Consider the following 12,236-nt stretch of genomic DNA (forward strand, 5'->3'; position numbering starts at 1 on the left):
TATATACCATAACAGAACTAGTTTATAAATGTAATCTAAAGCTGGAGCCAAAGTATCCTGATGTCAGATTTCCCAAACAGTGTCCAAATGGTATATGCCAGGTGTCTATTCTAAACCCGTTACTCAAATTATAGTCAGTGGTTAGCAGTATGAGTGTCCCTTAGCAGCTATGTAGAAATGTGGAATCTCAGTCCCTATCCCAGGCCTATGAATTAGTATCTGCATTTTAACAAGATAATCAAAGTATTCCTATGCCCCTGAGAATCTTAAAAGTCCTGCAAAGGCTTTTTGCCTCAGTGTTCCACATTGTTAATTACCAAGTCTAGAATAAAATACCAATTTACAACTCTCCAGCAAGGTCAGCATTACTTTTATTTTATGAGTGAGGAAACCAAGGCAAGAAGTTAAATAACTTGTACAAGTTTACGTGGCTAGCACAGTGCAATAAATTATAACTCAGTTTTGCTTGACTTTAAAATTTTGCTGTCTACCACACTTATGACTTCCAGTGCCACTGAATGTGTCACAGTCATTTATTTATTTTCAGTTTCCACTTTTCTAGAGCCACAAAGCTGTTTGTTTTTAAAAAAGCAGGGAGTAATAGCTATCTATCTATCTGTCTATCTATCTATCTATCTATCTATCTATCTACATGTATACACACACCGTTTTAATAAATATATTTTGCACTTAAAAAAAAAAAAAAAACTCTCTTTCTGGCCGGGCACAGTGGCTCATGCCTATAATCCCAGCACTTTGGGAGGCCGAGGCGGGTGGATCTCGAGGTCAGGAGATCAAGACCTTCCTGGCCAACATGGTGAAGCCTCGTCTCTACCAAAAAAAAAATAAAAATAAAAAAATTAGCTGGACTTGGTGGCTCGTGCCTATACTCCCAGCTACTTGGGAGGCTGAGGCAGGAGAATCGCTTGAACCTGGGACGTGGAGGTTGCAGTGAGCCAAGATTGCACCACTGGACTCCAGCCAGGTGACAGAGCGAGACTCTGTCTCAAAGAAAAAACAAAAACAAAAACAAAAACAAAAAATCTCTTTCCTACCACCATCTTTATGTATCCTGTTTCTGAAATCTTTTCCACAATTATTTTATTTTTTCATGAGGATAACATAGTTGTCCTGAAAGAGTTTAAACAACTGCAAGATTTGGTCTGTTTTGCTATTTTCTTCTTTTGTGTGGGAACAGAAGCAATGCACGTGTATGTGTGGTGTGTGTAGGTTTGTGTATCTCTTTTCAAAGAAGTTTCTTTAGTACTTAAGAGAATTGTAGTGGAAGGTAGTCACGGCTTTGGAATACAACCTAATCTAGTTCTCAAATGTGACTTCATTCCAGGATGCAAACTTATTTTAGAAGAATCAAAAACTGGATGGCCCAAAACCCAATGGTTCTTGACAAGTCAGCTTTTCCAGACCTAGAGGAGTCAGACTGCTATACTGGCCCCTTCAGCCGCGCACGGATTCACCAGTGAGTTCCCCTCTTTTTTCATACTGCCTACCTTTATATCTTGGTGGGGCTTGTTTATAGAATAAAAACACCTGGGACCATTTCCATTGTTTACCAAATACGTCAGAGAACTTATCATTGTATTAAAATACACACTTAACTTATAATAAACACTAAGTGAATGTTATTAATTCGCTATCAATTTGATGATTTAGAGACATTCGGTAGTGAATAATTAATTGTAGACCTATAGACTGGTAGTCTAGTTTCTAACACTTTAAAAATAATTACTGTAGTAGTGACTCAGTTAAAATAACAATAATGTTAATAATAATAGGATTACTGTTAATTAGCATGTTTGAGTAATTGCTGTAATAAATAAATAAATTATAATTATAATTGCTTCAATTAACATATATTTATTAATTAAGCTATCTATTTTAGTTCAATCTTATTAAACTAAAATGAATTATAATTTTTAAAGAGATTTGTTTCATTACTGTCTCCATCTACCTACCTACATACATACCTGTTTATTTATTCATGTTTTCATTCAACTAGTATTTATTGTGTTTCTACATCACACAGGTTGTGTATATAAAGGAACTTATGACACAGTTTCTATCTTCAAGGTACACCCAGTCTAATGGGGCAGACAAAAATGTAAATTTATAATTAACTGGGGTAAACATAAAGATAGGAAAAGGCATGATGTATTGAAGGACTATAGCTATAGGGCCTACGTTGCTATAGGCCATTCTGAATTGAGCTATATTCCGGGATGCAGGAAATTGAAAGGGTGGATGAAACAGAATTCCAGACCACCAAACAAGTAACATAGCCATCAATCAATGGGAAACCCTCCTTTTCCCCATAGCCTATTTATCTCATCACTTATTCTTGGAGGTGTAACTAGAAGCATGCTTTCTAATTCCAGTGATATTGTAGTGGCAGAAGGAATAAAATTCCAAATGACTGTTGGCTTTAGAGAGAGGTGAGAGTTTCACGGAAGCTTTTTCAGCTTTTTGCTGCACTTTTTCAGGACCTTTAAGGATCTGTGATACACCAAATGAAAAACATTCTACTCTTTTTTTTTAAACCCTGAAACCAGAGTAATCTTTGGAAAATATCAGCCACATCATACAACCACCTTTCTTAAGACTCTGAAACAGTTTCCCATTTGCACTTCCAATAAAATTCAAATTTCTTATTATTTACTATGTGGGCGTAGATGCCATAGTTACTGCCCAGCACAATCACTCCATCTTCTGCATTTTTTTTCACCATTTACTCACTCCGGCCATACAAGCCTTGGTCCTATCTGTTGAAAGCTCAAGCTTAGTCCCAACTCAGTCTTTCTTCTTGCTGTTCTCATTGTTTGCCATGCTGTGCCCCAAATCTTCATATGGCATAGTCCTTCCTGTCATTCAGCTCCTACTCAAACACCACCACCTCCGAGAGTCTGGCTCTGAAAATGTGACCTAAAGTGCCCTTGTCCCAGTCATTTTCTATCCCAGTATACAGTTTTCATTTTTCTTCATAGAAATTATCTGAAATTATGTTATTTACTTTTTACTTATGCATCAGCTATTTCATCTCTCTATAATGTAACTCCATGAAATATTGAATTGATCTGATTAAAAGTTACTTGTTGAGGGAATGCTGAATCAATTTAATGGGGAAAGAGGCAGGTGGACATTCCTTCTCCTACCTACAATTAACAGGACTCTGAATTTGGTACATCCAAGTACAGAGATAAGAATACTGGAGGAATTCAGAGTCTAACAAAATAGACACATGTACATATTAACTTAAATGATGCAGAGTAAAATCAATGTATTAAGAAAGACAGAAATAAAATGCACATTTTGTAAGAGAGAGAGCAGCACATCCAAAGGGCAGGATCTGGGATGCCTTTTCAAAGGAAATAGCTCTTTTTGTCGGGTAAAAATATGTAGTGGCATGGGGAGAGAAGAAGAAACAGAGCAAAATCTAAAGGAAAAGAAGCATGGGATTTTAAGGTGATGATATTATGTTGGTACAACATTACTTTTAATGGCAAAAACTGCAATTGCATTTGCACCAACCTAATAATTATACAAATTGACAGATGATTGGATAAATGAAGGCAAAGCTGTTAGACATATAAAACTGAAGACGTAAGACTGAAGAGTAGGTTGGAATGCGAGTACCGAGAGCCTTGGAGGAAAATAAGAAATTTAATGATGCTTGTAGAGGAAAGCTGTTGGCACACTAAAAGTAAGGGAGTGCTCTAAAAATCAGAGCTGTGCATTAAAAGTCAGGTGGGAAAATGCATGGCAAGTTAGGAGGATGTTCTACTGATAATCTAGGCAAGAGGCAATGAGACCCAGAACAAAAAGCTGGAGAGAGACAGTTTAGTCAGAAAAGTTACACAGTTTGCCATCTGTTTGAATATGAAGAGTGTAGATGAAGCAACTATCATAGAAGACCTTCTAATTCAGGACTACGTGCTTGACACAATGGTGATTTATCACTCACACAGATAGAGTAACTAGAAACAGAAAGTGTCAGAAGTTGAGCAAGACCCAGGACACTTCCATTTTTTCGAGATTCCCAGCACACTATAAAGTAAATACTGAAACAGACCCTTCCATTCCTCCTGAGCTCATGCTTTTGCTCTTACATCATTGACTCTCAATGGTTCTTCATTGCTACTCTTCCCATGGGGACAATAATAGAGCATCAAGGGAAAGGTAGGATGATTTTTCATTGTTAAGGCTCTGAAAACAAGATAAGCTGCATTGGAAAGCATGGTATGGGGGATAACATCAATTTTTGATGTGTTCTATTTGGAAATACATTGCTTAAGGTAGTATAAAATGTATGGGAGCCAATGGGCTATCTATTCTCTCCTTGTTCCATGTGAAATAAGAAATAGGAACACTTAGAGCTCCTTATAAACTGAAAGAAGATAACAAAGTGAATATTTGATAATGCCTTATATTATTTATGAATTCTTTTTCTCTGTCAATTTTTTTTTAAGAGGATGATTTCCCTTCTGATTTACTATGCTTCATATGCATTAGCTTTAATGGAACTTGTAACTATTGCTGGATTCTGTGTTCTGCTTTGAATATTAAACCAATCCCCTCATCTTAACAGCTTCATAATAAATAATAAAGACACCTTCTTCAGCAATGCTACTCGAAGCAGAATAGTCTATCACATGCTGGAACGCACCAAATATGAAAATGGAATATCAAAAGTGGGTAAGAACATTAATTAATAACAGAGTAGAACTTGCTGTTACTATTTATACCCAGAATTATTGTTTTTTTAACAGCTGTAGCTTTGCTTTAATTCATTAAATAGATGTGTATAACATATTGAACACACACTATAAGCATTCCATTTTTCAGCCTTTTAATAAAACAAAAAAACTTTTTTGAGGGTATTTGGTCATAGATATCAAAATGTGAAATGTGCAAACACTTTGAAACAGAAATATTATTTCTTGAAATTTATCCCCCTCAAATAATCAGACTTTTGAATGACAAAGTATGCAGAAATTTGCTCGTCATGGGCTTGTTTGTAATAGAATTACCTGGAAATACCTTACATGTCCATGCTTAGGGACTGAAAAATAAGTTAGGCTGTGTCCATGTAGTACATTCATTAAAAGTTATGTTTCATTTATTTACTCTTATTTTAACATAAAAATTTCAAGCATCTGTTTTACAAAGTATATGACATAAGCCCTATACTCAGGGAGATTGTAAATTGGTTATGAGTTCGTTATTTATCAACTCCAAAAGATATCCACAAACTATATGTCTCATGTAATTTCATTTCTTAAACCCACATACATAAAAAGGCAAAAACTCTAGAAGAATATGTAAGAAACTTTTTAGAGTTTACCTCTGGAAGGTGAAATAATAGCTAATTTTAATTTTCTAAATTTCTTTGTTGTTTAAATGTTTAGCAGTATGCTACAACATGTATAATACAAAATAAACTTGAGAATGTTTCACCTAGAAAAAGTAAATAAAATTGCAAAATTTACATAGAGCTGAACAGAAAGCAATAGGTAACAAACAAGATATACTTTTAATTATGGGGTGACAAATAAAATGCTTGAAGGGATCAAATGTTAGTCATATCCTAAAAGCCTTGAAAATAAAAAGTTGACAGCCAGCAAAAACTTGTACCAATCTCTACTGATTTTATTAAAATTGAGTGCTATATAGGTAAAATACACTGTTTCAAGACAGCCACTTTTTTTTTTTTTTTTTTTTTTTTTTTTGAGATAGAGTCTTGCTCTGTCGCCCAGGCTGGAGTGCAGTGGCACGATCTCAATTCACTGCAAGCTCCGCCTCCCGGGTTCACACCATTCTCCTGCCTCAGCCTCCCGAGTGGCTGGGACTACAGGCGCCCTCCACCACGCCCGGCTAATTTTTTGTATTTTTTAGTAGAAACGGGGTTTCACCATGTTAGCCAGGACAGTCTCGATCTCCTGACCTGGTGATCCACCTGCCTCAGCCTCCCAAAGTGCTGGGATTACAGGTGTGAGCCACCGCGCCCGGCCGACAGCCACTTTTTAAAGAAAAACCTTCAGACTGTTGTTCTTCTGATTAATAATTTATTTATTACTGAGCATTCAAAACAGTTAACTCACATACCTAAACTTCACCAAAAATAAAGAAATAAATTTAGTAAGTAATTTTTAAGGAACTAAAAATAGGCTGGGTGCGGTGGCTCAAGCCTGTAATCCCAGCACTTTGGGAGGCTGAGGTGGCTCAATCACCTGAGGTCAGGAGTTCAAGACCAGCCTGGCCAACATGGTGAAACCCGTCTTTACTAAAAATACAAAAATTAGCCAGGCACAATGGTGGGTGACTGTAATTCCAGCTACTAGAGAGGCTGAGGCAAGAGAATCACTTGAACCCAAGAGGTGAAGGTTGCAGTGAGCCGAGATCATGCCACTGCCCTCCAGCCTGGGTGGCAGAGTAAGACTCTGTCTCAAAAAAAAAAAAAGGAACTGAAAATAATGAAATCCAGAATATAAATTGAAAACGTGTCTAAATGTTAGTACTATATTGTTTTGTAGTCTTTTGAAATAATTATGACATTATAAATAATTATAAGGGTATCATTCCCTTTGTAGTAAATACAGAAGAATTAAAATTATTCCTAACGGCAATTCTCACTTATACATTTTTAAGTTTATATATATGTGTATATAAATTTATGTGTGTGTACATATAAATTAGATGTACATATAAATTAGATGTCTTAGCGTTTATAATTTTCAGGTTTTTTAAAAATTACCATTATGAATATTTTCTCAGCCCTCAATTACTCTTCGAAAACATTATTATAAATAGTTGTACAATATTCCATAATAAAATTCATCAAATCACTATTATTTACTACGTACCTATTATAATTGATTGTACTATAAAAATTAAATGATTTATCAGTTTTGGATATGTAATTATTTCTAATTCTTTACTGATATAAATAATATTGCAACAACAGTTGCTCACTCAGTATCTGTTCTTACCAGGAGTATACGAGAGTGTCCATTTCGCTCTACCCTCATTGAGAGGGAGGAGATTTTAATAAGTGTCTCATATTGCTGTTTATGTCTTTTTGGTTTGGTATTATACAGTTAAGGATTTCTCGATACCAATATCCTTTTGAGATTTTTTTTTTTTTTTTTTTTTGGTAGGGGACAGGGACTGGGTAGGATATAGAATTTGTCTTCTTTCTTGACCAACTTTGTTATTTGGAGAAAAACAAAAAGTTGCTTCTGGGTCACATGATCCTAACTAAATGGTTTAAATGCCCAATATTTTATGATATGGTAAAGTAAAACCATGTGGCAACTTGCAAATCTTCATTTACTAATATCATAAGGACATAACTAGATGCAGTATCAGGTTTCTTTCACAATCTCACTGTCCTCATAGGTGATGTGGCTATGGAAGTCATTTGGGTTATCTTAAACTTTTTAATTGATTCATTGTTCCCCGTATATTTCTGTTGCTTCAGAGGAAATGTTTCATTGAAACTAACTCAAGAACTGTCCTTTTCTTCTCTTTGCAGGTATCCGTAAACTTATAAACAATGGCTCATACATAGCAGCGTTTCCACCACATGAGGTAATTTTTAAATACAGTTTCCGCTTTATAAACAAGGTTTTCATGCTCAATGCTTGGTCCTGTTGTTTGCATTTGAATCTAGCTGTCCACTCCCAGGACGATTCAGTCCGCAAGTAGCCATGGGCCTTCTGTCTCCCCATTGTAATTTTGTGGCTGTACACTGGCTCCTCTGCCTCAAAGCCTGTCTTCAATTTGCCCCATACTGGGAATCCCAGCCTTAGCGAGAACACTCCTGGACACTGTAGCTGCTGCCTTCTGCTCCAGTACAGAGCTCCAAGCTTGATCCAACTTGAGATCAGCACCATTCCAAATAGAGAAGATTCCTGGTTTGTGCCTACTACTTTGGGATACTTGAAAATCTAAAGTCCACCACAAAAACCTATAGCCAATTACCTCCTCAATTATTTGTCAGATTATTACCTCCCTACAGGTTTGAAATAGAAATGCCTGCTCTAAGCTGCAGTGGGCCTTGTCCACTGTAAATGATATTTGAGCCAACTTTTATTCCCTGACCTCTTTCTTTAAGGCAATTTCACGTTTTAAGGTAAGAGTGGGGTCTTTACAGGTTTCACTTCTGAACTTTCAAAGACTATCACACTTCTATTTAGAAATTTATGACTGAGGACTTACAGTACATATACAAGGCTGAGGAATTTGCAGTCTGGTACGACCAATAGTAGATAAAATGTATTGAGTACTTGCTATTGGCAGTGACGTAAATGTTTTATATGGATTGTCTCATTTAATCCTTGCAACAACCCTTTGAGATATACAATAACATTAACTCTGTTTTGTATATAGGTAACTGAGGTACAGAAAGGTTAGATATCAAAGGCGCAGTTTTGAGCACCAGAAGCCAATCTCCAATGTTTATATTCATTATGGTATACATACTTATAGTAAGAATAGAAATAATAACAGGAAATATGTTTGTGTATTTAATGTGCCAGGCCTTGTGCATGTATTTTCCCGTTATTCTGAACATAACCCTGCAGGGGTAAATCTTATTATTCTTATTTTACAGCTGAAGAAACAAAGCTCAGAGAAATTAAACACTGTATCAGATAGCACATAATAAATGGTAAAGTGTTCAGAATGGCAAACTTAAGGCCCAAGGAGAACCTCTGTAGCAAAGGAAGGTTTAATTTGTTCTCTGTCTAGGTAATTTTCTCTACATAATTAGGCTGAGTTCTGAAAGTTCATTTGACAGGTTTTTTATGTGAAATTTGGGACTTATTATAAATAAGTTATAAGTATCATCTTCCCACATGTGCTTGTAATTTGGATGAAATATTAATATATGCAATAAATACATGAAAAGAACACAAAACAATGTTGTTGAAATACAAGAAAGTAAATTAGAAGGTCAATAAAATGGGCTCAGGAATTTTCTGTTGATTTTAAATGCTACTACTTGAGGTAAGAAAAATAAGGCTTATTAGGAGGAAAGTGGAGTCAATGGCTTTGACTGTAATTTGATTAAGGATAGTTCACAATTCTAGGCTTCCTTTTTCTTTTTCCTTAATGCAGGAGACAAGTGCCAATCTCTTATTTTTACCAGTGGTCGAGGTTTGTTTTTTACTTACAAAAAGGACAGTGGCTAGAGGGAAGAAGAAGAAATGTCTTGTGGAGTTTGGTGTGAAAAGGAAAAATAAAGGGAACAAGAGAAACACACACACACACACACACACACACACAAGAGTTTGTCCAAGATATTGATAGAATTTATAATCCTATCAATTATGAATAGTGAAAAGAGAGGAAATGTGTGTAGGTCAGAGGAGGCCAGTCATGGGGATGGCAGGGACCACTGAGTGTACATAATACTTCAGAAAGGCGTGAAAGTACATGAGTGAGCAAGAATAATCACTTCGGTCCGTTTTCTCTTGCAGCCCACTGCATGTCACTATCAGGCCAGAATGATGTAGCTGATTGAGATTATAGAGCAGAGTTAAAAAAAAGATACCCTAAATATTCTAAAGTTTAGCATCTGAAGCCCAAAAAGCCTTTTAATCTTTGGGCTTTAAACACCTTGAGCTAGTTTGGGAAGACAATTTTGGGCCTGCACTTAAATGGTACCTCCTTTCTTCCATAATAAATGTATCTATTTCATTAGTGAGCCAGGAGTGACATCCACATGTCTCTCATGGCAACCTTGAGGCACCTGTGAGCCATGACTCAAGGTGTCTTCTTTCCTTATGGAAGCTCACCATCCTGGTTGTCAAGGAATATTCTGATGAGCTTTGTACTTTGCAAGAGCCACAATATATCAAATGCGTAAAATACCTAACTCACATTAATTGCATACTTTCTATGTGCAGGCACTTTATAGGTATTATCTAAGTTGACTCTCGTAAAACCCCTCTATACTGGGTATTATTATTATTACTTTTGTCATCTAGGTGAGAAAACTGAGACATAACTCCACTTGCTTTAAATTTTTGTCAAACTTTCATAAAGATAGAGCCATACATTGGAGTGAGGAGAAAGACTTTGTCATGTCTTGTATCTCACATTTTGGTTCAGAAAATATATAGTCACCACATATATTGTCCTCTTTTTAGATAATAAAAGCGGAGAAGTTCAGCCTTTAGGGAACAGTCTGCTCTATAAGGCATATCATATAATCTGCACTTCCAAAATGGCAATCCATATGACAGATTTTTGAAAGAGGATATACAAAATTGAAAAAAAATCCTTCAATTTTTGGAATATCTTATCTGAAATAAATTTTAAAGATACTACCATGTTAAAAATCTGACCAGCCAGCTTCATTCCTGGGATGCAAGGCTGGTTCAACATATGCAAATCCATAAACATAATCCATCATATAAACAGGACCAATGACAAAAACCACATGACTATCTCAATAGATGCAGAAAAGTCCTTTGATAAAATTCAACACCCCATCATGCTAAAAACTCTCAATAAACTAGGTATTGATGAAGCGTGGCAACAAAAGCCAAAATTGACAAATGGGATCTAATTAAACTAAAGAGCTTCTTCACAGCAAAAGAAACTATCATCAGAGTGAACAGGAAACCTACAGAATGAGAGAAAAAATTTGCAATCTATCCATCTGGGCTAATATCCAGAATCTACAAGGAACTTAAACAAATTTACAAGAAAAAAAAAACTCCATCAAAAAGTGGGCAAAGGATATGAACAGACACTTCTCAAAAGAAGACATTTATGGGGCCAACAAAGATATGAAAAAAAGCTCATCACCACTGGTCGTTAGAGAAATGCAAATCAAAACCACAATGAGATACCATCTCATGCCAGTTAGAATGGCTATCATTAAAAAGTCAGGAAACAACAGAGGCTGGAGAGGATGTGGAGAAATAGGAACGCTTTTACATTGTTGGTGGGAGTGTAAATTAGTTCAACCATTGTGGAAGACAGAGTAGCGATCCTTCAAGGATCTAGGACCAGAAATACCATTTGACCCAGCAATCCTATTACTGGGTATATACCCAAAGGATTATAAATCATTCTACTATGAAGGCACATGCCCACATATGTTTATTGCAACAATATTCACAATAGCAAAGACTTGGAACCAATCCAAATGCCCATCAATGATAGACTGGATAAAGAAAATGTGACACATATACACCATGGAATACTATGCAGCCATAAAAAAGATGAGTTCGTGTGCTTTGCAGGGACATGGATGAAGCTGGTAACCATCATTCTCAGTAAACTAACACAGGAACGGAAAACGAAACACCCCATGTTCTCACTCATAACTGGGAGGTGAACAATGAGAATGCATGGACACAGGGAGGGAAACATCACACAATGGGGCCAGTTGGCGGGTGGGGAGGTAGGGGAGGAATAGCATTAGGAGAAATACCTAATGCAGATGACAGGTTGCAGGGTGCAGCAAACTACCATGGCACATGTATACCTATGTAACAAACTTGCACGTTCTGCACATGTATCCCAGAACTTAAATTATAATAAAAAAAGAGAGAGGAAAATCTGACTAGCACTGGTAGCTGAGGCCTCTTATATTCTTTGAATGAACACTTACTCTCTTCCTTAGCTTATAAAAATGGAAGAAACCTTTCCTGGAACTGCATCACTTCTTATACAAAATAATGCCCTGAAATTCTGAACTAAAGATTATCACAATTTCTCTCAATGATGGTGAAGATATTGTGTTTATTAAAAGACCTTAAATTCCAAACAGTGAAGCCTAGAGTCTACTTTACTTTAAGCTAAATGGGTTCCATTGTATTTTTAAGTAATTTAATAAAAGATTTTTAATAACTATCAGATTTTTTTAATGAAAGATATGTAAAGGCATCTATCACATCATTCCAGTGATGGGCTTAAGTTTATCATTTTTGAAGCTTTCAATAAGTTGTTAAATTATTCTGCAAGGGAAAATACAGTTCTTACTCAGTTAAAATTTCACTAAAAAATAGATCCAAATGTATCTTACTTTATCTGTTGCAGGGAGCCTACAAAAGTAGCCAGCCCATTAAAACCCATGGACCTCAGAATAACAGACATCTATTATATGAGCGCTGGGCACGCTGGGGAATGTGGTATAAGCATCAGCCTCTGGATTTAATCAGGTACTGCAAATGGAACAATAATGAAAAGCAAAGTATGCTGTTTTG

At 36.0% G+C, this 12,236-nt stretch overlaps 1 protein-coding gene across 3 annotated transcripts in view; it reads left to right on the forward strand.

Moving 5' to 3' along the window:
• Positions 1 to 12,236, forward strand: part of ANO3 (anoctamin 3) — a 333,485-nt gene that overhangs the window by 199,957 nt on the left and 121,292 nt on the right. For all 3 annotated transcript variants that reach the window (XM_003830440.6, XM_034932304.3, XM_034932303.3), the window contains 4 exons: positions 1,346 to 1,477; positions 4,601 to 4,707; positions 7,547 to 7,602; positions 12,070 to 12,191. In XM_003830440.6, the coding sequence (XP_003830488.1) occupies positions 1,346 to 1,477; positions 4,601 to 4,707; positions 7,547 to 7,602; positions 12,070 to 12,191 (417 nt within the window). The remainder of the gene's footprint in view (positions 1 to 1,345; positions 1,478 to 4,600; positions 4,708 to 7,546; positions 7,603 to 12,069; positions 12,192 to 12,236) is intronic.

The sequence above is a fragment of the Pan paniscus genome, chromosome 9, assembly GCF_029289425.2.
Source record: "Pan paniscus chromosome 9, NHGRI_mPanPan1-v2.0_pri, whole genome shotgun sequence".
NCBI lineage: Eukaryota > Metazoa > Chordata > Mammalia > Primates > Hominidae > Pan > Pan paniscus.